General features: G+C 51.3%; 2 protein-coding genes across 7 annotated transcripts; both read left to right on the plus strand.

Moving 5' to 3' along the window:
* Positions 1-3930: 3930 nt before the first annotated feature.
* Positions 3931-11966, plus strand: Emilin1 (elastin microfibril interfacer 1). 2 transcript variants are annotated; one of them, XM_008835024.3, is made up of 8 exons: positions 3932-4537; positions 5450-5575; positions 6031-6251; positions 7759-9684; positions 10031-10147; positions 10594-10611; positions 10743-10880; positions 11270-11966. In XM_008835024.3, exons 1-8 carry the CDS (start codon positions 4368-4370, stop codon positions 11605-11607), a joined length of 3054 nt encoding a protein of 1017 aa, XP_008833246.1. In that variant the 5' UTR covers positions 3932-4367; the 3' UTR covers positions 11608-11966. The 2 variants fall into 2 exon arrangements, with proteins under 2 accessions (XP_029420334.1, XP_008833246.1); XM_029564474.1 differs by lacking the exon at positions 10031-10147 and having other exon boundaries at positions 3931-4537.
* A 51-nt stretch (positions 11967-12017) lies between these two features.
* On the plus strand, positions 12018-23464 carry Khk (ketohexokinase). Of its 5 annotated transcripts, none has more exons than XM_029564476.1 (9): positions 12018-12326; positions 16653-16769; positions 18715-18849; positions 19048-19182; positions 20825-20897; positions 21627-21773; positions 22722-22810; positions 22915-23072; positions 23161-23464. In XM_029564476.1, the coding sequence occupies exons 2-9, from the start codon at positions 16738-16740 to the stop codon at positions 23244-23246; spliced, it is 855 nt and encodes a 284-aa protein (XP_029420336.1). In that variant the 5' UTR covers positions 12018-12326; positions 16653-16737; the 3' UTR covers positions 23247-23464. The 5 variants fall into 5 exon arrangements, with proteins under 5 accessions (XP_029420336.1, XP_017654130.1, XP_008833248.1 ...); XM_017798641.2 differs by lacking the exon at positions 12018-12326 and adding an exon at positions 12365-12780; XM_008835026.3 differs by lacking the exons at positions 12018-12326; positions 19048-19182 and adding an exon at positions 12366-12780.
* Positions 23465-23770: the final 306 nt, after the last annotated feature.

Below are 23770 nucleotides of genomic sequence, written 5' to 3' on the forward strand. Positions count from 1 at the left end.
AGCCTTGAATGGGTCATTTGGCCTAGTGCCTAGAAGAACTGAAATAAATACTTGTCTCAAGATTGAACTAGACTCAACTAAGGAATGACAAAGCTTGACAAAACTGGCTGTAAAAGGATGTGGGAAGTGAGGCAGGCAAAGCCTCATCTGGCGGGTGTGTGTGTGAAGAGAATGGAAAGGCAACTATGGAGCTTAATTTTAATATGATGATTTTTGCTGTCATTTAGACAGGATCTCACTACATAGCTCAGGCTGGCCTCAAACTCATGTTCCTCCTGTCTTTGCCTCCTAAGTGGTGGGATTACTGACCTGAGCAATGACAGGATATGCGGCCAAGGTTTTAAGAGTAAGAAAGGAAGAAGACTTGGGGAAAAAAGAGACTGGGTCCTGAAGACAGTCTTATTCCTGGAAGGTAATCTTCAGGGAGAAAAAAAAAGTTTACATTTGGGCACCAGTGGACTTTGGTTCAAGACTCCTTAAAAGATTGAATTCCCACCTGTGTTAGCATGACATAAGGCCAAATTCACATGATTACCCTTCTTCCCTCCCAATATTTAGTCTTCTAACAGAGGGCTTAGACATAAAATGCTTCTTATTGCTGGAGTCCCCTACTATCCTGGCTCTGAGAACATGAGCTTATTGCTTAGTCTGTGATCGCTGAATGAATTAGTTGCCTAGTATGGCCAGAATCTCCCACTGGCATTAGATCATTGGAAATCCCCCACTTTGGACAAGTTATAAAATAGACCTTGTCTTACTACCTAGGGTCTTGGTGTTTTTGGTGTCAGTAATTCTTCCAAATGCTTTGGATATGTGTAATTGCCTGCCAGTACCACCATTACAACCACTACTGCATCCTATCCAGCATTGGTCTCCATTGCAGCCTGCTTGCTCACTGAGGCCAGTGGTGGGATCTATCTTCCTCACCAACCCCAGAGCCATTGGTGTACTAGAGATTTCACAAACATTCATGTCAGCTCCTAGGTCTTGTCTCCTAATTACCAGGCTAAGTGAAATGCAACCTACTACAATTTGTTTTTCAAAGCCAACATTTTTCACTTTAAACTATACAATAGAATTTTTAACTCTAGAGAGCAGGAGTGGGAGTATGTGGTTATCTTTTTAAGGTTGTCAGAGACCAAGGAAGAGGAGAAGAGAAAAAATAGAAAACTCCTAGTGGCAGCTGGGACAATCTGGAGGGGAAATGCGCTGGATTCCTGCCAGGTCCAGGCCAGGGCCTGCAATTGATGCAGAGACCAGGGATAAAGCTACCATTTTTATCCCCAAATCAGAATCTCCTGTGACCATTTCCTTCAAGTTTCCTTGTGTGCTGGTCCCCAGAACCCTATGGGCCAGACACAAATTGCTACTTCTGTTGTTTCCAAAGTTTATTTTCACCATATTGTCTTTGCATCAATATTTCTTCCAGCCATTAAGGTCACATTTTAGGTCCATGGTCCTCAGAAGCACCGACAGATCACCCAGAACCACATCGAAGAGTTGGTGACATTTATTCTCATGGCCTCCAGTTAGTGCTCTATAAGTGGTTCCCAGAATCCATGTCCACATTTTAACCACTTTCTGGACATTTATATCTACTAGAATGTGTCACTCTTATTTTAAACTCAGAATGTCTGGACTAAAATCACCTTTCTTCCCTCTAGACCTGCTCCTCTTTTCTAACTTCCTCGTCTAAGCTCAAACTCTGGAATATTCTGTGGCAGCATCTTTCATCTGGTCCCTCACTACCTTGGTAGTCACCAAGCAGGCATAACGTCCCCTTTCTTTCTTTTGCCAGCAGTCTGTCTACATTACTTCACAACTGTAGAATTTGGGAGAGGCCCTAAGTAACAAATGGACTCTCAGTGGTTGTATGGGATTTATTCAGTTATAAGCTCCAGAAATTGGTACTAGATTCCTTGTTCTCTGACTCCTGATTCATTGCTCTCAGTGACCCCACCTGTCTGTGTATTATGTACTCCCCTGCTCTAAACATTGCAACCCAACCTCCTTACCAGTCATGTGAGCCTCTCTGGCTGGCCTTATGGGCTGGCTACCTCTCTTGACTTCTGCCCTGCCCCTTCCTAACAACAGCTAACACGTGCTGAGTGTGGTAGCACACACCTGTAATAGCAGCGCTCAGAAGATAGGACTGTCACAAGTTGGAGTCCAGCCTGGGCTACATAGCAAGACCTTGTCTCAAAAACAAAATAAAAAAGAGCTAGCATATACTAAGCAGTGGGCACTGTTCTGAAATGTTTTACATAAGTATCAATCCTCTCAAACCTAGGATGGAAGGTCTGAGGAGGAAACTGAGGAAGGTCACATTCCCTGAGCTTGAAATATCTGCCCTTCCCTTTTCTCTCTTCTTTACTCCTTCCTCCTACCCTGCCCAACACTGTTCAAGTTCTGCCTTTCCAGAAGCTACCCCCAGCAGCCAGCAGACTCTCCCCTCCTCTTAGCCAGAACACACATCATCCCTTTGTCCTGGCCTCTTGGCAGTTGGTCTGTCCTGCCTTTGTTGGTTTTCTGTTTTGAGGCCCTGTCCTATTCCCCAGCAGCCTGATTTGCTTCTTAGTTGACAATGACAGATTCTCAGACATGCCTTTGCAATTCAGGCACCTCTCCAGTGCCTCCTGTCTCCTTTCTTTCTCACACTTCGGTTTCTCCCTCCTAGTGTCCCTAGGAGACACAGGTCCAGAATACAACATGGAAAACCTGAAGGTAAGAAGCAGCAGGCATCTTGTCAAGAGATTTCAGGTCAAGCTGAGGGTTCTTTGTAGGCCTCCAGACTAAAGAGCCACTTGGTCTGTTTACTGCTATTACCACTGACCTCACCAACACAGCCTGGGGCCTATGTTCATTTGGCCCTTTAGGAAAATTCTTTTTTTAAAAAAAACTTATTATTTTTACTTTATGTGTATGAGTGTATTGTCTGCATGTGTATAGGTGCACCTGTGTTCTGCAATGCCTGAAGAGGTCTGAAGAGGACATCAGATCACCTAGAACTGGAGTTACAGATGGTTGTTAGCTGCCACATGGGGGTACTTGGAATCGAACCTGGGTCCTCTGTAAGAGTAGCTAGTGCTCTTAACCACTAAGCCATCTCAACAGCCCTATACACATAAAAATGGAAGTTTCTTCTTTTTTGTCTCTTTCATTGCTTTATCTCCTCCCATTGCTTGATAGGAGACTGCTCTTTTGCTGGGGGGCAGGGTCTTCCAGTCACAGCTGGCCTAGAACTCATTATGTAGACAAGATTAGCCTGGATCTCACAGAGATCTGCCTGCTTCTGCCTCCCCAAGTGCTGGGATTAAAGGTGTGCACCAGTACGCCAGGCTCTCTGTTTTTTGATTCCTTTTTTCCTTTTCTGTCTTCCCTGGATTTACCATCTGCCTCAATAAAGTCCTTCTCATTTTCTTCCCTAACCCAGGAGCCCTCTCTTTTACTCCTGAGTCACTGAGGCATTTAGAGTCTAATCTCAGTCCTATCACTGACTTGCTGTGTTACCTTGGACACATTACTTTCCCAATGGTGAATGAGGTCCTGCTGAGCCCTCCACACATTGTCACCCCCCACCCCAAGTCCTGTACTTCTTGGGCTCCCTCTCTCTTCATCCTGTCCCAAGGGAGCCTGCTTTGACCCAGGAGAACTAGGACTCTGACTCTGGTTCTCAATCCTAGCCACCAGCTCTGGGCCTCCTATCCAGCTTTAGCCTCAGCTCCATGTGGCCTGTCTGAGGGGCTGGCCCCAAGCCCAGTGGCAACTCCACATTTCTCTGTTTTTCCTTCTCTCCCCCCTCTTTCCCGGAGTTAACAAGAAGCAGATGTGGCGCACGATGGTTGGAGAGGTGGGGGAGGAAGGAGGAGGCTGGACCGCCAGCCAGACAGGGGGAAGGGAGGGGAGAGAGAGGGAGGGAGGAGGCTGGCCAGCCCCACAGTCACTCTTGCGCCTCTGGACAGCCACAGGGGCAAAGCCTGTCACCCCAGGATCCAGTCACCAGGGAAAAGGAGAGAGAGACCAGAAGAGGGCCAGCTGGGGCCAGGGGGTGGAGGCTCAGGAAGCAGGGACCAGGCACTGGAGGCAAGGGGCCCAGAGAAGAGACTCCCCTCAGAAGTGCAGAAGAGGAGAGCGGAAGGAACCAAGGGAGGGACAGACAGGAGCCTGAGGAGGAAAGAGGAGGGGGAGAGGGGTCAGGCCCAAGCGGCCTAGGAGGAGGCGTCTGGCTGGGGGCTGCCGGCAGGAAGCTAGAGACACGTCTGACTAGTGTGCTGTCCCCTGAAGCAGCGGCATCCTCTGGGGACCTGGCAGAGGCACCAGTGGTCAGGCCGGGATGTGTCTCTAAGGGCCGCAAGGAGTACCTCGCCATGGCCCCCAGCACCCTCTGGAGCTGCTACCTCTGCTGCCTGCTGTCCGCAGCCACGGAGGCTGCCAGCTACCCTCCTCGAGGTTACAGCCTCTACACAGGGGGTGGTGGAGCCCTCAGTCCTGGGGGACCCCAAGCCCAGAGCGCCCCACGGCCTGCCAGCCGCCACAGGTAAGAAAGAGTCTGTGTCCAGCCAGGGCTGGAGGCAGTGGATGGGAAAGCCTTCATAAGGTGGGCATGCTGCCCACCCTCCCCAGGCTGTACCCCTAATGCAATGAAGAAGGAAGAGAGGAAGTCCATTTATCAGTGGCCTTCCCCTATTCACCTTCCTGTGGGTCTTTTTCCAGGGTCCTAGTGGCCTAACCAGGATCAGCTCTTCTCTATGAGGAATTGCAGTTTGGTGCCCAGATAAACTACCCTGTGGGGCATGGGCCAGGTCTTCCTGCCAGCTGCCAGCTGTATGCCAGCCCTGGATTCTCAGGCAGACCTTTTGTCCTTTTCTAGGGCTTCCTTGACCCTATCCACTAATGCCTAATTCTGATATCACCCATGTCCTGCTCCCTTAGGCTCTCCAGCCCCCTACACCACAAAGGTCAGCATGAATGGGCCAGGAGTGCAGCACTGCAAGCCCCAAGGGGGCAGAGCCCATCCAATGGCTTCTTATTATCCCTAGGCCAGACCTCAGCCTCCTGCCTTGCCTTCTTTCTTGAGATATGGGTGGAAGCACCATGTCCAGGGAATCAGCTGCAGGATCTCGGCTGACTGGTTCACACAGCTGGGGCTTGAGACAGGGCCAGAGAGGGACACAAGTGATTGTGAATTCCAGGGTGCCCAGGGATCTTACAACAGTGAGGACTGACTTCCCTGTGTGTTTTTTCATTCTGTGCTTCTCCATCTTGAAAAGTTTTTTACTGCTCTGGTGACACAGGAAAGCGTGGCAGACTGCCTTTGCAAAAGCTCTGGCTTTCACTGGTTTCTAAGTTTCCCTGCATCTTTTAACCCTCCTTCAGTCACTCTAGTAGCCCCTGGGCCATGGGGGCGAGTGTCTCTGGTTCTTTGGTTCAGATGGGGTTGTGCCTACAGGAACTGGTGTGCCTATGTGGTGACACGGACAGTGAGCTGTGTCCTCGAGGATGGAGTGGAGACCTTTGTCAAGCCGGACTATCAGCCCTGTGGCTGGGGCCAGCCTCAGTGCCCTCGAAGTATCATGTGAGCCCCAGCACCAGGGGATGGGCACTCAGTGGGGGCTGGGCAAAATCAGAAAGCTGGTAGGCATTCATGGAGTTTGTGCAAAACAGGGAGCAAGGGCAGGACAGGACTTCATTTAGAGCTATTTTGAGGAGATGCTAGGGTAATAGCTTGGCTGGTGAGATACTGCAGGTATACTTCCCTTCCCTCCGTCTAGCCCCTAGTCCTCTGGGATGAATCAGCCTCAAAGAGAGGAGCTCAAGGTTCCAGCACAAGGCCTGGGGGGAAGAGCAGGGAGTTCACCCTTGGTTAAAAAGCTGACAGCTGTCAGCTGAGCAATTCCACATGCTGACCAGGAAGGGGTGTCTAGCCTGAAGACAGGACTTGCCTACTAGCAGCTGTGCATCTCTGAGGACAGGGACCAGAGTCACTGGCAGCACAGGGAGAATACAAGGCCCCTCTGTGCCTCTGACCAGGTACCGAAGCTTCCTCCGCCCGCGCTACCGTGTGGCCTACAAGACAGTGACGGACATGGAGTGGCGGTGCTGTCAGGGGTATGGGGGTGATGACTGTGGGGAGGGTCCTGCTTCTGTGCTGGGCCCTGCACCCTCCACACCCCACCCCCGCCCCAGGCCTGCCCGCCCCAACCTCTCTGGCTCCAGTGCAGGCAGCCACCTCAGTGGACTAGGGGGAGAAGGTGAGTGTGCAAGCTGCTGGGGGTGGGGAGATCCTGTTGGAAAACATAGGGCCGGACTGCTGCTGAGGGAAAACCCATGTGCTCTAAATCAGAGGGAAGGGGGCAAAAAGGAGGTAATAACATCTGTGAGATTCTCCATTCCAATTAGAGAGAGAGAGAGAGAGAGAGAGAGAGAGAGAGAGAGAGAGAAGAGAGAGAGAGGAGAGAATTGATCAAAAGAATTGACAGACCTAGACAGGACCAAGAAAAAAGGCACAGAGAGACTATGTGCTCACACACGCCCTCATGTGGCCACTGGAAAAAGGGGGAATTCTTTGAGAAGCTCTGTCTTCAGGGAAGACAGTTATTGAGACTACAAGTCCTAGCATGCATTGCACCTAACTACAGGTCCCAGGCCCCTCCCTGCCCTCTGGAGACTGCAGGTCCCAGAATGCAGCTGTCCCTGTTGCTTGTCTTTCCCTTGTGTATGTGTTGGGCACACCGGATGTGCTGTTTTCCTGCCAGAGAGATAGCTGTACTATAATTATGCAAACAGGAGCCAGCCAGAATCCCAGCAGGCTTGCTACAGGGCCTCTCGTTTGTCCCCATGGTGCTATAGGGAAATGCCCACTTATTGCTACTGTGTGGTATGCAAAGTGCCTCCCCCACATTCCCTTTTTTTACCTTTTGACAGCCCTGTGAGGGAGGAGAGATAGTGTCATTCTCATTTCCCAGATAAGAAAATAATTTCCATGAAGTTAAGAGGCACTGAGGATGAATGGAAAGGATCTAGGCTTGGTGGCCAGATGATCTGGATTTGAAATTTGTCATTGCCACTCGTTAAACTTGTAATCTGTAACCACTTACCTAATTTCTCTGGCCCTCTGGTTCCCACACTATCCAATGGGAAAAGTTAATAGTATCTGCCCAATAGCTAAATTTTTTTTCCTGACATTTTTGAAACAGCTGTAGCCCCAGCTGACCTGGAACTCGCTATGTAGACCAGGCTGACCTCGAACTCACAAAGATCTGCCTGCCCTTGCCTCCCAAGTGCTGGGATTAAAGGTGTGCACCACATGCCTGGCACCCAGTAGATAAGTTTTAAGAGCCTTGATTGGAGCAGGTCATCCAGTGGAGCATGCCTTTAGTCCCAGCACTTGGAAGGCAGAGGCAGGCAGATCTCTGTGAGATCGAGACTAGCCTGGTCTACATAGTGAGTTCCAGGCCAGTGGGGCCTACAGGGAGACCTTGTCTCAAAAAGACAAAAAAAAAAAAAAAAAAAAAAACATGGGGGCTGGAGGGATCCCACCCCAAAACAAAACAAAAAAAGAGCCCTGGTTCAAATCTGGCCTAGGGACATTCAGTGAATGGTGTTTCCTTTTTTCTTTTCTTGCCTAAACCATCCAAAGGAGACACAGAGCCAGATGGGCCCCTGACTCTTGCTGGAGTTGGAGTAAGCAGAGCCTGGGAGGTAGGCCCTGAGCTCTACGATTCTGCTCTTCAGTCATCTGCCTTTCTCTCTCTTCAGGTCCTGGGGAGTCAGAGAAGGTGCAGCAACTAGAGCAGCAGGTGCAGAGCCTGACCAAAGATTTGCAAGGTCTTCGAGGTGCTCTGCAGGGACTGAGTGGGCGCCTGGCAGAGGATGTACAGAGGGCTGTGGAGACAGCTTTTAATGGGAGGCAGCAGCCAGCAGATGCAGCTGCCCGCCCGGGTGTGCATGAAACCCTCAATGAGATCCAGCATCAGCTGCAGCTCTTGGATAATCGTGTTTCTACCCATGATCAGGAGCTGGGCCACCTTAACAATCATCACAATGGAGACAGTGGTGGAAGTGGCAGGGCCCCAGCTCCTGTCCCAGCCCCTCCTGGCCCCAGTGAGGAGCTGTTAAGGCAGTTGGAGCGGCAGCTGCAGGAGTCCTGCTCTGTGTGTCTGGCAGGGCTGGATGGCTTCCGCCAGCAGCAGCAAGAGGATAGGGAACGACTGCGAACGATGGAGAAGCTACTGTCCTCCATGGAAGAGCGGCAGCAACAGCTGATGGGACCTGCCATGGCCCGTAGACCCTCTCAGGAATGCTGCCCCCCAGAGCTGGGCAGGCGACTGGCAGAGCTGGAGCGGAGGCTAGATGTAGTGGCTGGCTCAGTGACAGTGCTAAGTGGGCGTCGAGGTTCTGAGCTGGGAGGAGCAGCTGGACAGGGGGGTCACCCTCCAGGCTACACCAGCTTAGCCTCCCGCCTCTCTCGCCTAGAGGACCGCTTCAACTCCACTCTAGGTCCCTCAGAGGAGCAGGAGAAGGACTGGCCTGGAGGATCAGGGAGGCTGGGCCGCTGGTTGCCTGCTGCTCCTGGTCGGTTAGAGAAGCTGGAGGGGCTGATGGCCAATGTGAGCAGGGAGCTGGGTGGGCGCCTAGATCTGCTGGAAGAACAGGTGGCAGGGGCTGTGCAGGCCTGTGGACAGATCTGCTCTGGGGCCCCAGGGGAACAGGATTCTCAGGTCAGTGAGATCCTGAATTCCTTGGAGCGCAGGGTGCTAGACAGTGAGGGTCAGCTAACGCTGGTGGGCTCAGGCTTGCACAAAGTAGGGGCAGCAGGGGAAGCCCAGCAGGCCATGCTGGATGGACTACAGGGGGTTGTGAGCCGGCTGCAGGAGCGAATGGATACACAGGAGGAAACAGCAGCAGAGTTCATGCTGCGCCTGAATCTTACAGCAGCACAGCTGAGCCAACTGGAGGGTCTGCTGCAAGCCCGTGGGGAGGAGGGCTGCGGGGCCTGTGGTGGTGTCCAAGAGGAGCTAGGCCGCCTTCGGGATGGGGTAGAGCGCTGCTCCTGCCCACTGTTACCTCCACGTGGCCCTGGGGCTGGTCCAGGTGTTGGGGGACCAAGCCGTGGGCCTCTGGATGGCTTCAGTGTGTTTGGAGGCAGCTCAGGTTCAGCCCTCCAGGCCCTGCAAGGAGAGCTCTCTGAGGTCATTCTCACCTTCAGCTCCCTCAATGACTCACTGCATGAGCTCCAGACCACTGTGGAGGGCCAGGGTGCTGATCTGGCTGACCTGGGGGCCACTAAGGACAGCATCATCTCTGAGATTAACAGGCTACAGCAGGAGGCCACAGAGCACATTACTGAGAGTGAGGAGCGCTTCCGGGGCCTGGAGGAGGGCCAGGCACAGGCAGGCCAGTGCCCTGGCCTCGAGGGGCGATTAGGCCGTCTTGAAGGAGTCTGTGAGCGGTTGGACACTGTGGCTGGGGGCCTGCAGGGCCTACGTGAAGGCCTTTCCAGACATGTGGCTGGACTCTGGGTTGCACTTCGGGAAACCAATAGCACCAGTCTGACACAGGCAGCCCTGCTGGAGAAGCTGCTGGGGGGGCAGGCAGGCCTGGGCAGACGACTCGGTGCCCTCAACAGTTCCCTGCTGCTCCTGGAAGACCGTCTGCAGCAGCTTAGCCTGAAGGACTTCACTGGTAAGAGCAAGAAAAGTGGTGGTGGGGAAATCCCTTTTCAAGCCCTCTTGTTTGCTCTACCCCAGTTGTAGCCTCAACTTCCTCCAGGGCTACAGTGTATCCACAGAGATGCTGTCAAGGTCCTAGCTCCCTCCTCTCCCTCTGGTTGTTCAGATGCACCTGTGAGTGGAGCTGGGATGTGGCTCTGCCAATCAGGTACCCAACCTGGGCAGCAAGGGGCCCTATGTCTCCATCAGTCCTCCAAGCCCATCTTTTTCACTCATCTCTCTGTTCATGGAGCCACCACCTTCCCTGTCCATTGGAAACTCCCTTTAGGGATCTCCTTCAACTTAGTTTTGTTGTGTAGGGCCTTCAGGTGAGGCTGGGCCCCCCGGACCTCCTGGGTTACAGGGGCCCCCAGGCCCTGTGGGACCTCCAGGACCTCCTGGCAAGGATGGACAAAAGGGGCCCATTGGACCACCAGGTATGTGGGTTGAGACCCTTTCTACATACAGAATTGCCACTACCTGGGCAGCTTAGATATGACATTGCACTCTGAGCTTGACTGGGAAAAATAAAGGGGTAAGCAATTGAGGTTCTCAGTGCCTGGCAGTGGAAAGAGAAGAAAGTGATTAGAAGCTGAGCTGGTCATTGTATTTGGCTATTGGAGACATTGGTTTCCCTGCTGTACTGGATATTAATGCTGAGCCTACAAGTGCCATCTGGGGTATGAAAAGCTCAAGACTAAGTAAGGCTCATGGCCCAGCAATTGGACAGAATGGTCCATACTTATTCCTATTTTTCTTGACAATGCATTCCTGCTTTAAAACCCACCTAGCACTCAGAGCAGTGCAAGATACTCAGCAGATGTTCGGCAAGTGGCCTGGTGAGAGCTACCCTACTCACTGTTCCCTTTCTTTTTTTCCACAGGTCCCCAAGGTGAACAGGGTAAGTTCTTCTCAAACTCTGGAAGGGGAACTGAACTCAGGGCTAGAGAATGGAAGTCCTCAGGCAGCCTGGGTAGAACAAAAAGGGGGCTGGGGCTTCTGAGCACTTTCTAATACTCTACTTCCACTCAGGAGTGGAGGGAGCACCAGCAGCCTCTGTACCTCGGGTGGCATTTTCAGCTGCCCTGAGTTTGCCACGGTCAGACCCTGGGACGATCCCCTTCGACAGAGTCCTACTCAATGATGGAGGCTACTATGACCCAGAGACAGGTAACCCAGGGTTGGTTTGAGCAGTTGGGGAAAGGTGCGGCTGGGTGGTGATAGGACTTTATTTTTGCCTCTTTGTACAATGTAAATATTTTCATCCTCTACTTCGGAGAGACCCGTATCTTCTTCAATTATTCTCCCCATAGTTTGGCTGGGAGTAGGGAGGGGAGGATATCTTTATGGGAACCGACTCCAGCACATGCTCAATGGTTAAGTGCCCTGAGATACAGCAGCCAACTCTACAGCGAATTCCCCATAGTGTGCATTCTAGTGGAATAGCTGTGAAAGGACCTAGTGGGCTCTTCCGCAGTCCAGGAGTGTTGTGTCGGCTCTGAGAGGCCTTCCTTGTCCCAGCCACTATCTCCCCTCCTGATTTCCATCCTTGTCCCCAGGTATATTCACTGCGCCTCTGGCTGGACGCTACTTGCTAAGCGCGGTGCTGACAGGTCATCGGCACGAGAAAGTGGAGGCAGTGCTGTCGCGCTCCAACTTGGGTGTGGCCCGCATAGACTCTGGAGGCTATGAGCCCGAGGGCCTGGAGAATAAGCCCGTGGCCGAGAGTCAGCCCAGCCCCGGGGCTCTTGGTGTCTTCAGCCTCATCCTGCCGCTGCAGGCCGGAGACACCGTCTGCATCGACCTGGTCATGGGGCAGCTGGCACACTCGGAGGAGCCGCTCACCATCTTCAGCGGAGCACTACTCTATGAGGACCTGGAGCTTGAACAGGCATAGACCGGCCCGGCCCGGCCCGACCACCAAATTTGTCTACATGGGCCACAGAGCCACCTGGGTGGCGTTGTCCTGGCACCCCGCCCTGTCGCAACACAGGCGTCCAGAGCGGCCCCTCCCCAGGCCGCGATCGCGCGGGTCCTGGGTCCTAGACGTCTCCTCCTCCAGACTTGGTCTGAATGCTGATCCCTCCAGAACCCTCTCCAGGATTCGGGCTGCGGAAGAGGAACTGACCCTTGCACCCTTTGCTTCCTCAAGCAGCCTGGCTCCAGGGCTCTCCTGAGCAGGCTCCGGGCCCGCACCGCCATACTAAACTATTCAGGAATAAAGACACTTTTTTTTTTTTTTTTTTTTTTTTTTTTTTTTTTTTTTTTTTTTTTTACAAAAACATAACTATTTTGCTCCACTACATGTTTGGGGTAGACAAGGGACAGGACGGGAGGAGACGGAGGCCTACGGAGGAAACCCTGAGCCTCGCACCGCCCGCCTCTGCGCACCTCCCCAGGTGCGCTCTTTGCTAGGGCCACCCTGGGCAGCTCCTCCGGGTCCGGGCCGCCAGGGGGCGCAGGGCGGAACCATCCCGCCTGCTGAGTTCCCGATCACGTGACGTCCTCCAGCCTGGCGGGGGCAGGGCCGGGCCTCGGCAGTGGGGGGAAGGGAAGGCGGCCTGCGGAGGTCGGACTCCGGTTGCAAGACCCGAGGCTCATCCTCTCGGTACCCAGGTCTGGTGTCGGAGAGGCAGGTGCTGGAGGGGCGGGGGAAGCCCATTACATCACCGGTGCGCTTTCGCTTTGCGTTGATGGGATTGCCTGGCTGACCGCTTATTAGAGATTTATTTCGGTTCCGAGTCTGACTAGCGAGCCTGAGAAGTGGGAGGCGTTGCTATCTGCAGGGCCAGGCAACCTACATCCTACCACACTACCCCTCGCCGCTGCGGGAGGCTCCCTCGCAGGTGGAGCTCCGCACGTGGAGGAGGAGTCAGGGCAGCCCCTGAGAGCTGGGATGCTACCCTCCAGTTGATAAAAGGCGGAGCCCGGCAGGAATCCCATCCGCCCAGCGGGTAGAAAGCTTGGGGAGCAGCCTTATGGAAGAGAAGCAGATCCTGTGTGTGGGGCTGGTGGTGCTGGACATCATCAATGTGGTGGATAAGTACCCAGAGGAGGACACCGACCGCAGGTAGGGGCGCCCAGGCCCCTCGGAGACCCCAGGGCCGCTGCCGCCCCGCCTTTGTGCCAGGCAGCCATGGCTATAGGGCTGCTTACCAGGGCTCCGACAGTGAGTCTGTGAGTCTGAGAGCCTAGAGCCGGTGCCCTCTGCCAGGGAAGCCTGGGAGCTTTCAGCAGGAGAGAAGACAAGAGAATGGTGGCCGTTAATAAGACCCAGGTTTTGATTTTTTTTTTATTTTTATTTATTTTTTTGAGACAGGGTCTCCCTGTAGCCCCAGCTGGCCTGGAACTTTTGCTACGTAGACCAGGCTGGCCTCTCATTCATTAAGATCCGCCTGTCTATGGCTCCCGAGTACTTGGACCAGGTTTTGGTTTTATTTTGGCAGTTTTTTGACATGTAGCCTGGGCTGTCCTAAATTACTACTCCTTCAGCCGCTGGAATTAACAGGTGTGCACCACTACGCCTGGCTCAAGACCCAGGTCTCGGGATAGCGCTGTTATTAGCCAGTTTCCCTCTCAGCCTGGGACTTTGTGGAACATCAGAATCCTCCTTTTACAGTCTGGAATGAAGTAATTTTTTCTCAAGGGCACACAGCTGATAAGGTGCCAGACCAGTTTCCTTCTGGTTTTTTCCCTTAACTCCAAACCTATGCACTTCAAATTATTTACCACACATGTATCCCACCTACTGCTACAAAGGAGATCACTTCCAGTGGAAGTATGTGCAATTCAGTTGCTCAGAAACCCTTAGAAACCTGGCATTTGAGCCTTACCTACAGCTCAGGGCTGCCTGGTAGTGTAGCAACTTGGGGTTTCTCTGGGTTAAATGGGGAGAAAGTTGGTTCATGAGCCACATTAAGCCTTTCTCTGATGCTAAATTGCAAAAGGAGTCTACCAGAATTCTTTTTTTACAAAGATGGATGAACATCATTGCTGTCTGGTGGTTGTTGAAGTGTTCTTTGGTGGTTCTTATCTTTGTTCTTGATAAGGAACACTCCATTAAGCTGACATGCCATGAAGGCATTGCTGGGGAGTGGGACATTGGGTGTCTCTTGGTGCAATCTAGTGCTCTGAGCAATGAGCAGTGTTCCTTGTCTAGAAGTTGTCTCAGCTGAGAATTGGATGAAAGGCAGTTCAGGGTTGACTTCTGGCAGGACACTACAGTGATCACAGCGGTGGGAAGACTGGGTATTCTTTGGGTTTTGGATCCACAGAATGCTGTCAGTGCATGGCCTCACACTTACTCTGGGAATTGGGTAAGCACCAGTTAAATCCTTTGCATAGATTAGGAAGCCAAAGGTTTAGAGGAATTAAATTATGCTTATCAGGACACATACTTAGTAAGTGGCAGAACAGTGATTACAACTCACATCTCCAAGTTCAGAATGTGGTGCTCCAGCCCTCTGCTGTTTGTTCCATCTGTCTCTGTTACTGCCCATCCTGTGGAGTTTACCCTTTGCTTTGAATTGCTTTGTTTGCCAGAGGTTACAGCCAGGGGTACAGGGACAGTGGAGAAGGAGTACAGAATGTGCATCTGTGTAGACCTAACCTTACAAAGGTAGAGCCCTACAATCTTGTGCTCAGTGGGGAAGCTAGACTTACCCTTGTTCCAGTATATTTCAGGCCACAAGTTCTTCAAAGAGTATATTGGGACCATAATACCTTCAGTATGTCTTATTCTGCTAGAACTGAAGTCCCACTCCTTTGAGCTTGTTTATGTGGAAGACTAAGAGAAGGTAGACCTTCTGTGTCCCTACTGGCAGGGGAGGTTCAGTTTGGAAGGTGACTACTACAGAAGGGTCCTCTATAAGAGCCCCTTCTCTTCCTTGTCAGGTTCCTGCTCTTAGGGTGTACCTCCCTTTGCAGACCTGGGGCTTTGCTTAGCAGCCCCTGCTCTGGACTCTGTTGGGCCTCCCAGAAGAGCAAGCCTGTGTAGGGCCCAGTCCTTCTTGCTATCTCAGTCTTACCTGACTCAGGGACTCTCAGGACTTGGGGCTTTCGGCCAGACCCCTGAGGAATGGCCCTTGTTTCCCAGAGTCCATTCTGAGGAGAGCCTTCCAGAGAGCATCCTTGAGCTTGCTGAACACTTCTGCACAGCTTGAAGCATCATTGTGACTTTGAAGGGCTGCACTGGGAAATCTCACACTTCCTTAGAAATCATACCCAGGCTCAGGCCAGTTTTTCATTTAAAACTACTGGGTAGGGCTGGGCATGTGGTTCAATTGGTACAGAGCTTACCTAAATGAAGCCCTGGGTTCAGTTCTCAGCACCACTTTAAATATGGTATAGCCCACTCCTGTAACCTCTCCCAGAGGTGGAAGCAGAAGGATCAGGAATTCAAGGTCATCCTCAGCTACACAGTAAGTTCCATGAGATCTTGTTTTAAAAAGAAAAACAAAACAGGGTAAATATAGTGGCTTTGGAGTCCAGAACCTTGGCTCTGATATCATCTCTGTCATTAACTATTGGTGTGATCTTGAGCAAACTCCATCTAGGTTCCTCCTTTGTGTGAAAATTTCCCTAAAGTGCATAGCCTGACAAATATTTGAACCTTTTCAAATTTGTGTCCTTTGTCCTGATCAGCATGCTCCCTTTTCCCCAAGACTTAAAGGGAGCTTTAGGGTTATGTTTTATGTACAAATACAATTTAGCCTAAAAATCCTGCTCCTTGCTCACCTTTTCCTCCTTTGTTTTTAGAGAAAGCACTTTACTGCCTAGCCCAGTCTGGCCTCAAAATCCTCCTGCCTCTACCTTCCAAGTGCTGGGATTACAGGATTACAGGCATGATTATAAGTGTGATAATAGGCATGCACTACCACACCCACTTTATGTTTCTCTTTAGTTTTTATTTATTTATTTTTATTTTATTATTTTATTTTGTCTTTTTGAGACAAATACAGGTCTCCCTGTAGCACCAGCTGGCCTAGAACTCACTATGTAGACCAGGCTGGCCTCAAACTCAGAGATCCGCCTGCTTCTGCCTCTCAAGTGCTGGGATTAAAGAGGTATGCCACTAAGTCTGGCTCTATTTTTATTTTATGTGTATGAGTGTATTGCCTGCATATGTGTTAGTGCACCCATGTCATGCACTGCCCACGGAGGACAGAAGAGGGTGTCAGATCCCCTGGAACTGGAGTTAGCTGCCATGTGGGTACTGGGATTTGAACCTGGATCTTCTGCAAGAACAGCCAGTGCTTGCTCTTAATTGCTGAGCTATCTCTCCAGCTGGGTGTTGGTTCTCTTAATTGATGGCTTCCTGGTATTTGTTTCTCTTACTGTAAACTGCCACAATTATCAGTACTATTATTTGGTACTGGCACAATGGAAATAACAACCTGCACTATTTGCTTCGAAATATTACTGGAGTACAAATGAGAGTGCTTGGAGTTTGTTTATTTCTCATGACACTGAAGCTGAGAGACAGGAGTATGTAGTAAATGTGATCCTTTTGAAAGGAGCCACTTGGTCTCTGAAGCCTTTAGAATAGATCAGACCATTAAGGAGCAGGTTAGAGGTACTGCCCTCTGGGAGCAGCTCTTACTGAGGGAAAGGGGGTCATTGTGACTGAGGAAGAGATGACTCAAAGTTAAAGGATCCCTCAGATTGAGATGGTCCCAGTAGGTGACTTCTTGATTTCCTTAAGAACAGGTGGAAGCAGCTGTGAGCTTGACTACAGCCCAGACTTGGGAGGCGGAGGGCTGCCAGCAGCTGAGCTCCTTCCCTTGACTGAGCCTTAATAGTTCCATCTAGAAAATGAGCTGAAAGTTAGACATATCTCTGGCTCTTGCATTCTGTGGACTCCTGTACAAGGGACTGTGGCTGGTCCTGCTTTTCCTGGGACAAATCTACTGGGGCTGCAGGGACCTGCCTTGTGCTTTACAGGTGTCTCTCCCAGAGATGGCAGCGTGGAGGCAATGCATCCAACTCCTGCACCGTCCTCTCCTTGCTTGGAGCCCGCTGTGCCTTCATGGGCTCATTAGCCCCTGGCCATGTTGCCGAGTGAGTCTAGGAGGGAGGGCCCATCCTGGGGAGGTTTGCCTGCTGGGTGTAGGAAGAGGAAGGATGTCTGGACTCTGGGTGGGCATGACAGAAGAATGGTTGGTGACCACCAGAAATTGGGGGCTCACAAAGGAGTACCAAATTCCCTTACCCTTCTGAGGTGCCTATTTGCTGGTCAGGTGTTAACGCTGCTCCTGTAAAGCTTTCATTTCCACAGCTTGCAATAGAGCTGCTTAGGTGTGCCCACTTTCTCCTTCTTTACTCCTTACAGACTCTACAGTGGACTCGCCTTTGCCCTTCTCATGTCCCTTATTTGGCTGTGCTTAAAGTAGAAGGCAGTTAGGGACATGCTGTACACATCTACCTTGTCAGGGACATCCAGCATCCATGGTCTTGGGGGAAGGCCCAAGTTTATTTATCAGTTGAGGGGCAGGGCCAGTGTTTGTGTCCTTATTGTTCACTGAAGTAGTAAGAATATGCTGCTCAGGGCACCTTGGGGCTTTGTGCTACACTGGGCCCAGAACCCATTCTCTGTGGGGCCTGCAGTCCATAAGGGGCCCACGTGCCTTTTCCATGCCAACTGCTGCAAGCACTCAAAAGCCCTTTGACTCTTGGCACTGTCGACTCAGCACACACTTATCGGGAGGTGTGGCCCACACTTTGTCCACTGTGGGCATGGCTGCCAGGTTGTTGGCCTGTGAAGTGCAGCCCTTTGTACCCTTGTCTGAGGGGGCTGTCGCCAGCCAAATTCCCAGCCTTGGTGAACTGGAACAAAGCAAGTAAGAGGAGAGAACCTGTCCTGGAGATGCGACAATAGCTCCTTCCCACTAGCTGGAAGCAGGACCCTAGCTCTTGCTTAGGGTGGTGGACTCTCCTTGAGGGAGCAAATATTGATGGATGGACCATTCAGAATTTCCTCTATTCATTCAACAAACATTCAATTAGCACCTACCATATGCCAGCACTATGGGTGCAAAAAGTTATTTGGTAAACAAAACCATATTTCTCATACTTTGGGACTGTTAAAGTTGTAACAGATTTACAACCCCCTTGAGCTGTAAATCAAGGAATGGTGTCCTGTTTGGGTGCCTACAATTCTGTACAACTTAGATGCTGCTGAAAGTGAGGTCTGTTCATAGTGAGAAAACCCAGGATGGCTGGGCTGATAGGCACAGTTCCCAACTTTTAGGTTTCTTGGGAAGGGTAGGACTGGCCTCCTTGTTTTCCTGCTGGGGTAATCTTGAAGGAATGTCCCTTGTTTAATTCTGACTGGAGGGCATTATGGGACATCAGGCCCATTCTTAGGGACTTCAGGTACTGGTACCAAGTGGTACCATTGGTACCAAGTGGTACCATTGGTACCAACTCAGTGCCCTCAGATCACAGGCTCCATCCAGATCTGAGAAGATGGTAGTGAGCAGCCTCCCTCTCCCCAGCATCACTTCCTGGCTGACCATCCTGGAGGAAATGAAAAATGAGGCACCATGACAGGTTGGAAGGGACCCCAGAGAACAGGATGCCATGGGGATGAGCATGCAGAAGACATCTGAGAGGGGGCAAAGTACTGCTTCGGTGCTTAATTATTAATTCTCCCTGGGTCTGAGCAGGGCACAGTGTCCACACACACTTAGTTAAACAGGATATAGGTTCTAGGCCCAAATCTACTACTGTCTAGCTTTATGGGCAGAAGCAAAGCTTCCCAGTCTGAGTTGGCTGAAAGAGCCTAGAATGTTCCTTTATGCACCCCTCTCTGAGCTCCAGCTCTGCACCCCTTCCTCTCCTGCCTTCTGGCACAGCCTATGGCAAGACTGGGATTGCCGGTTCTGTCCTAGTTTCCTCTGCTCACACTCTTTCCTTTCAGGGCCCCAAGTGGCCCTGCCAGCTACCTGTCAGTCCCCTAAACCCTTGCCAAACTGCCCTCTCCCGGGTTACTCCACCCCGGCAGTTTTGTCCTGGATGACCTCCGCCGCTATTCTGTGGACCTACGCTACACGGTCCTTCAGACTACGGGCTCCATCCCCACCTCCACAGTCATCATCAATGAGGCCAGCGGTAGCCGCACCATCCTGCATGCCTACAGGTTTGTACATCTGTCTCTGCTTTGCCAGCTGCTGCCGCTGTCATCACTATTACTACACTCCCAGGACAGGACCCTTCTTCTCTCAGAGGCCCATGTGTTCCAGCACACCCTTCCCACACCTGGGGGAGGTCCAGGCTACAAGTAACTCTAACCTGTGTCTCCTTGCCCTCTCCTTGGCTTGGGTTCCCCCTCCCCAAGCTTCCTGGTGGCTGACTTCAGGCAGAAGGGCGTGGATGTGTCTCAAGTGGCCTGGCAAAGCCAGGGGGATACCCCTTGCTCTTGCTGCATCGTCAACAACTCCAGTGGCTCCCGTACCATTATACTCTATGACACGTAAGGCCCCCCTGGCCTCACCCTGCCACAACCCACCAATCAGTGCCCTTGCCCACCACTGTGGGCATCCCACCTGCCATTCATCCATGGCTTCTTTACACCAGAAATTGCCCCCATGCCACATTGTTCAGTAATTTCTGAATTGTTCTCAATTAGGGGAGAAGTGAGGTGGGAAGGGTAGGCTCTGCTCTGCCTGGTCATCTACCCTTGGCCAATACAAGGATGGGCAGGCAGGGAGGCAGGCCTATACAAACTGTAATTGATATGTGATTCTTCCATAATTAGCCAATCAGCAGCTTGGGTGTGGGTGTGGGTAGATGGGAGAAAACTATATACAGCCTTGACAGGCTAGGAGACCCACTGAGATTTGTAGGCTCAATCCCAGAGTTGTCAGCCTGCAGCATGGCACCAAGAGCTGAGGTTTGGGTGTTTAAAAGAGATAAGCACCCCCACCCCAACCCCCAAGGTCCTGGCATGATGAAACCAAACATACTATACACTATTAGTAGCTACTGCTGAAGGAAAGGGAATGGGAACAGCAGATCAGGACTGTATGATGTGTTAACATGAGAGAGGAACATCTCTCCTGGGTCCCAAAGGTAGGCCCACCCCTCTTATCCTTCCCACCTCCCTCCTGAATAACCCTAGAGGTTTACTGAGAATTCAGTACATGATAGTTCTGGATAAGGGTTGGGGAGGGGTCAAGCCCGGGGGCCCCAGGGTTCATGCTGTCCTTACTACCAGCAGACCTGGGCAGGGCGGGGGGGGGTGTTCCTGGATATGTACTTCCCAATGGATGAATGACACACACATAACTAAGTGACCTTCAGATTGGGCAATCTGCCATCTGGCTGTTAAGTAAGCAATGATCAGAAAAGATTCTGATCAAGGACACCTGTGGATACTCACATCGGGGAAAGGAGGAGCTCTAAGGAGAAATGTTTATTGCTCACTGGCCTCAGTCTGTATCTGCAATTGCAGAAGGCACAGGAGGCTAGGGCTTTCAGCCTTGTGTATCGATGGGAAAGCAACCCCAGAAAGGCTCACACCACTAGTGAAGTGAATTCTACAGAACCATGGAGAGTGGATATCTGCTGGGCCACCAAGTAGTGTTGAGGTAGACCCTTTCTTGGGTTGCCACATCTAGGCCAGGCAAACCTATATACTCTTCCTCAGAGTGCCAACTTGGACCTCGGAGTTGAAGCAGGGAACTCAACTCAGGACAGGGTATTCTGTCACCCACGAGCTCCCAGTCAAGTGAATGGGATTAAAGCAAGCTCCAGGCAGGGGACCATGGGCTATATAGTTAGTTCCCAAGGTTATTGCATGCTAGGAACTCTGTGCTGCCAGCAAGGGACATTCTGGGAAGTGTAGTCCTTAGCACTCATAGTATTCTGGGAGATATGGTTTCCAGGGTCCACAGAGCTGGCCTCTGAACACACATTTGTACATTCTTGAACTCAGAAAGGGGCACCTCAGCAAAATGGGACACGGCTTATTCTAGAACTCATTCTAGAGCCGAGAGCCCTGTGCATCTCAACTTACTGCCATGCTGCCAGGCTAGGAGTCACCAGCAGTGTTAAGAGAACCGGGCTCACTTCATCATGTCCCTTCTTTTCTTTCCTTACCATGTTGCAATTAGGAACCTTCCAGATGTGTCTGCTAAGGACTTTGAAAAGGTTGATCTGACCCAGTTCAAGTGGATCCACATTGAGGCAAGCCCTGCCCCACCTATGTTTCTAAGTGCTTAGCCTGCCAGGCCCTTCTGCATGGTCAGCCTCCTCTGATTTCTTTGAACCATGAAGTATCTTAGAGATAGTGAAGAGCACCCACCATCCCTCTCCACTCTTCCTTATGCTTACCTACAAGGAAACTGAAAGGCCCAGAAAGTTTTGGGTGATAAAACAGCCTGAAGGCAAAGCTAGCACCAGGCAAAAATGCTTTTTCTAAGGCTGCCATGCCTCCTCCATTTCTGACCCTAGAGGGAGGCTGGATGCTTAGGAGCTGAATGTCCATTTTGAGAGTCCCTCTCCCTCTCTGTCTTTATCTCTGACCTCTTCCTCTTCCCCTCCCCCATTCTTGCCTTTTCCTTCTACCCTCTTTGCTTTCTTGATCCTCTTTCTGTCCATCCACTTCTAGGGTCTTGCTATGTAGCCCAGGTCAGCCTGGAATTCTCAGTCTTCCTGCTTTCTCCTCCCAAGTGCTGTGGTCATGGACACGCAAGCTCAGCTTCTTTTATACTTTAGGCTTCTCATTTGTGAAATGGAAAAGGTTGACTGATAAGGTCCCTGAGATCCAAGACAGTCCTAGAATTGTGCAGCTTAGGATGGGGTTCCAGCCTAGCCTCCTCCAACCCCTCTCCCTCCTCACCCAAAGTTCCAGCAGGGAGGGAAGAATGAACTCTATCAGCTGGGCTCTGCCTGAGCTGCCCTGTCCTGCCCCAGGGCCGGAATGCATCTGAACAGGTGAAGATGCTGCAGCGGATAGAACAGTACAATGCTAGGCAGCCTCTGCAACAGAAAGTCCGTGTGTCTGTGGAGATAGAGAAGCCCCGAGAAGAGCTGTTCCAGTTGTTTTGCTACGGTGAGGTGGTAAGTGCCCTGCAGCTTTTACTGGCTACCTCTAACTGGGTACTTAGAACTGCAGAAGGGCCCTAGTCCCGCCTATCAGGTTCTACATGACAGCTCCTGTGTGGTGGTAGCAGGAAGTAGCCAAGAAGTAGAATTTTTCTGTTCAGATGACTACATAAGAATAAGGGTGCCTGTGGCTTGGCTAGAGTTCAGATAGACATTGACCTTCTCAGTCTTTCCCTCTGCAAAATGAAGAGAGGATGGAGCTGTTCTCTGAGGTGCCCATTTTTTTCTGTTAGTGGCAGTTAGGTTGTGAGAATCAGTAACAATGAAGGGAGGGTGGGAAGGAGACTTGTACAAGGTAAATTTGGACAGGGCTGGGTATGAAGGGAATTTAGGTGGTAATCCTAGCATTGGTAATCCTAGCATCATAGCTAAAGCTGCTGAAGACTCTTTAGCCACTGGCAGTCAGCCTTGGGGCAAAATTAAAAAATTTGGAGGCCTGAGCCCTGCCCTCCCATTTTGTATTTAGTTGGCATGGTTAGAGCCAGGGCTTATTTTTCTCCAAAACTGTCTCTGGAGATTCTAATTTGATGTTACTGTGGAGAGAGAGTTCTAGAGTCCCCATTGCTTGTTTTACAAATGAAACTCACTCTCTAGGGCAAAGCTATGTGGGAAACAAAACAAAACTCTCTTGAGAGCCAGTACTATTTGATTTCACCCCAAGATGGCACTCCAAGCCTTTTCTGGGTTTTCAGTTTGCTGATCCTAGAACAAAGATATATTCTAGCACATTCTAAGCAAGCATAAGAAGTGTTCCTGTGGGCCAGTGAGGTGCCATGCTAAGAATTTACCTAAACTGGGGTGGGGGTGGGGGAGGGGAGTCATGTCATAACTGGAAGGCAACACTGGGCTGTTGGTAGTGACTAGTTAAGAGGTGACTGCCAGTCTCTCTTTCACTGCCCACAGGTGTTTGTCAGCAAAGATGTGGCCAAGCACCTGGGGTTCCGGTCAGCAGAAGAGGCCCTGAGGGGCTTGTACAGTCGTGTGAGGAAAGGGTGAGTAGGAAAGCCAAAAAAGGTCCCTATGGAGTCTGGTGAGGTCTGCCCTGATAGGTCTAGGGGATGAGGTGGGCTAACACCCATCTGAGTGGGTCTAACAGGGCTACACTCATCTGTGCCTGGGCTGAGGAGGGTGCTGATGCCCTGGGACCTGATGGCCAGCTGCTCCACTCGGATGCCTTCCCACCACCCCGGGTAGTGGATACTTTGGGGGCTGGAGATACCTTCAATGCCGCTGTCATCTTCAGCCTCTCCCAGGGTGAGTACCTCATCATGGGGGTGCAGCAGGGCCAGGCCAGCCCCTATCCAGAATGCCAGGCTGACCATGCTACTTGTTCCTTCTCCAGGGAACAGCATGCAGGAGGCACTGAGATTTGGATGCCAGGTGGCTGGCAAGAAATGTGGCCTGCAGGGATTTGATGGCATTGTGTGAGAGTTGGGTAGTGGGAAGCACCAGCTCACTGTCTACTTTGGAGGCTGACATCACTGCTTACCATTGCCTTCTCCCCTCCATCCAGCCTGGCATCTGGCTGTCCTGTACTTTGGGCAGGTGTGGGCTGTGGAAAGAACTCTGCCTATGTCCTATGTCCTGATACACCCTGACTCCTACCCTCTGCAGAACTTCAGAGCAAATAAATTTCCTTCCCTTAAGCCAGCTTTGTCTGTCTGTTCAAGGTGTGTGTGTGTGTGTGTGTGTGTGTGTGTGTGTGTATGTTGTTTTGTTATTGTTGGTGTGTGTTTGAAACGGGGTCTGACGTGAAGCTCAGGCTGGCCATGAACTTGAAATCCTCCCACTTCAGCCTCCCAACTGGTGGCATTACAAACCCAGCTTCCATTTGTCTTTTTAAAATATATTTATTTTATTTTATTTTTATTTTATGCATACAAGTGTATTGCCTGCATGTATGTGAGTGCAACCATGTCGTGCAGTGCCCGAAGCAGTCAGAAGAGGCCATT

The sequence above is a fragment of the Nannospalax galili genome, unplaced genomic scaffold (genome assembly GCF_000622305.1).
Source record: "Nannospalax galili isolate Female #2095 unplaced genomic scaffold, S.galili_v1.0 scaffold517, whole genome shotgun sequence".
NCBI classification, from domain to species: domain Eukaryota; kingdom Metazoa; phylum Chordata; class Mammalia; order Rodentia; family Spalacidae; genus Nannospalax; species Nannospalax galili.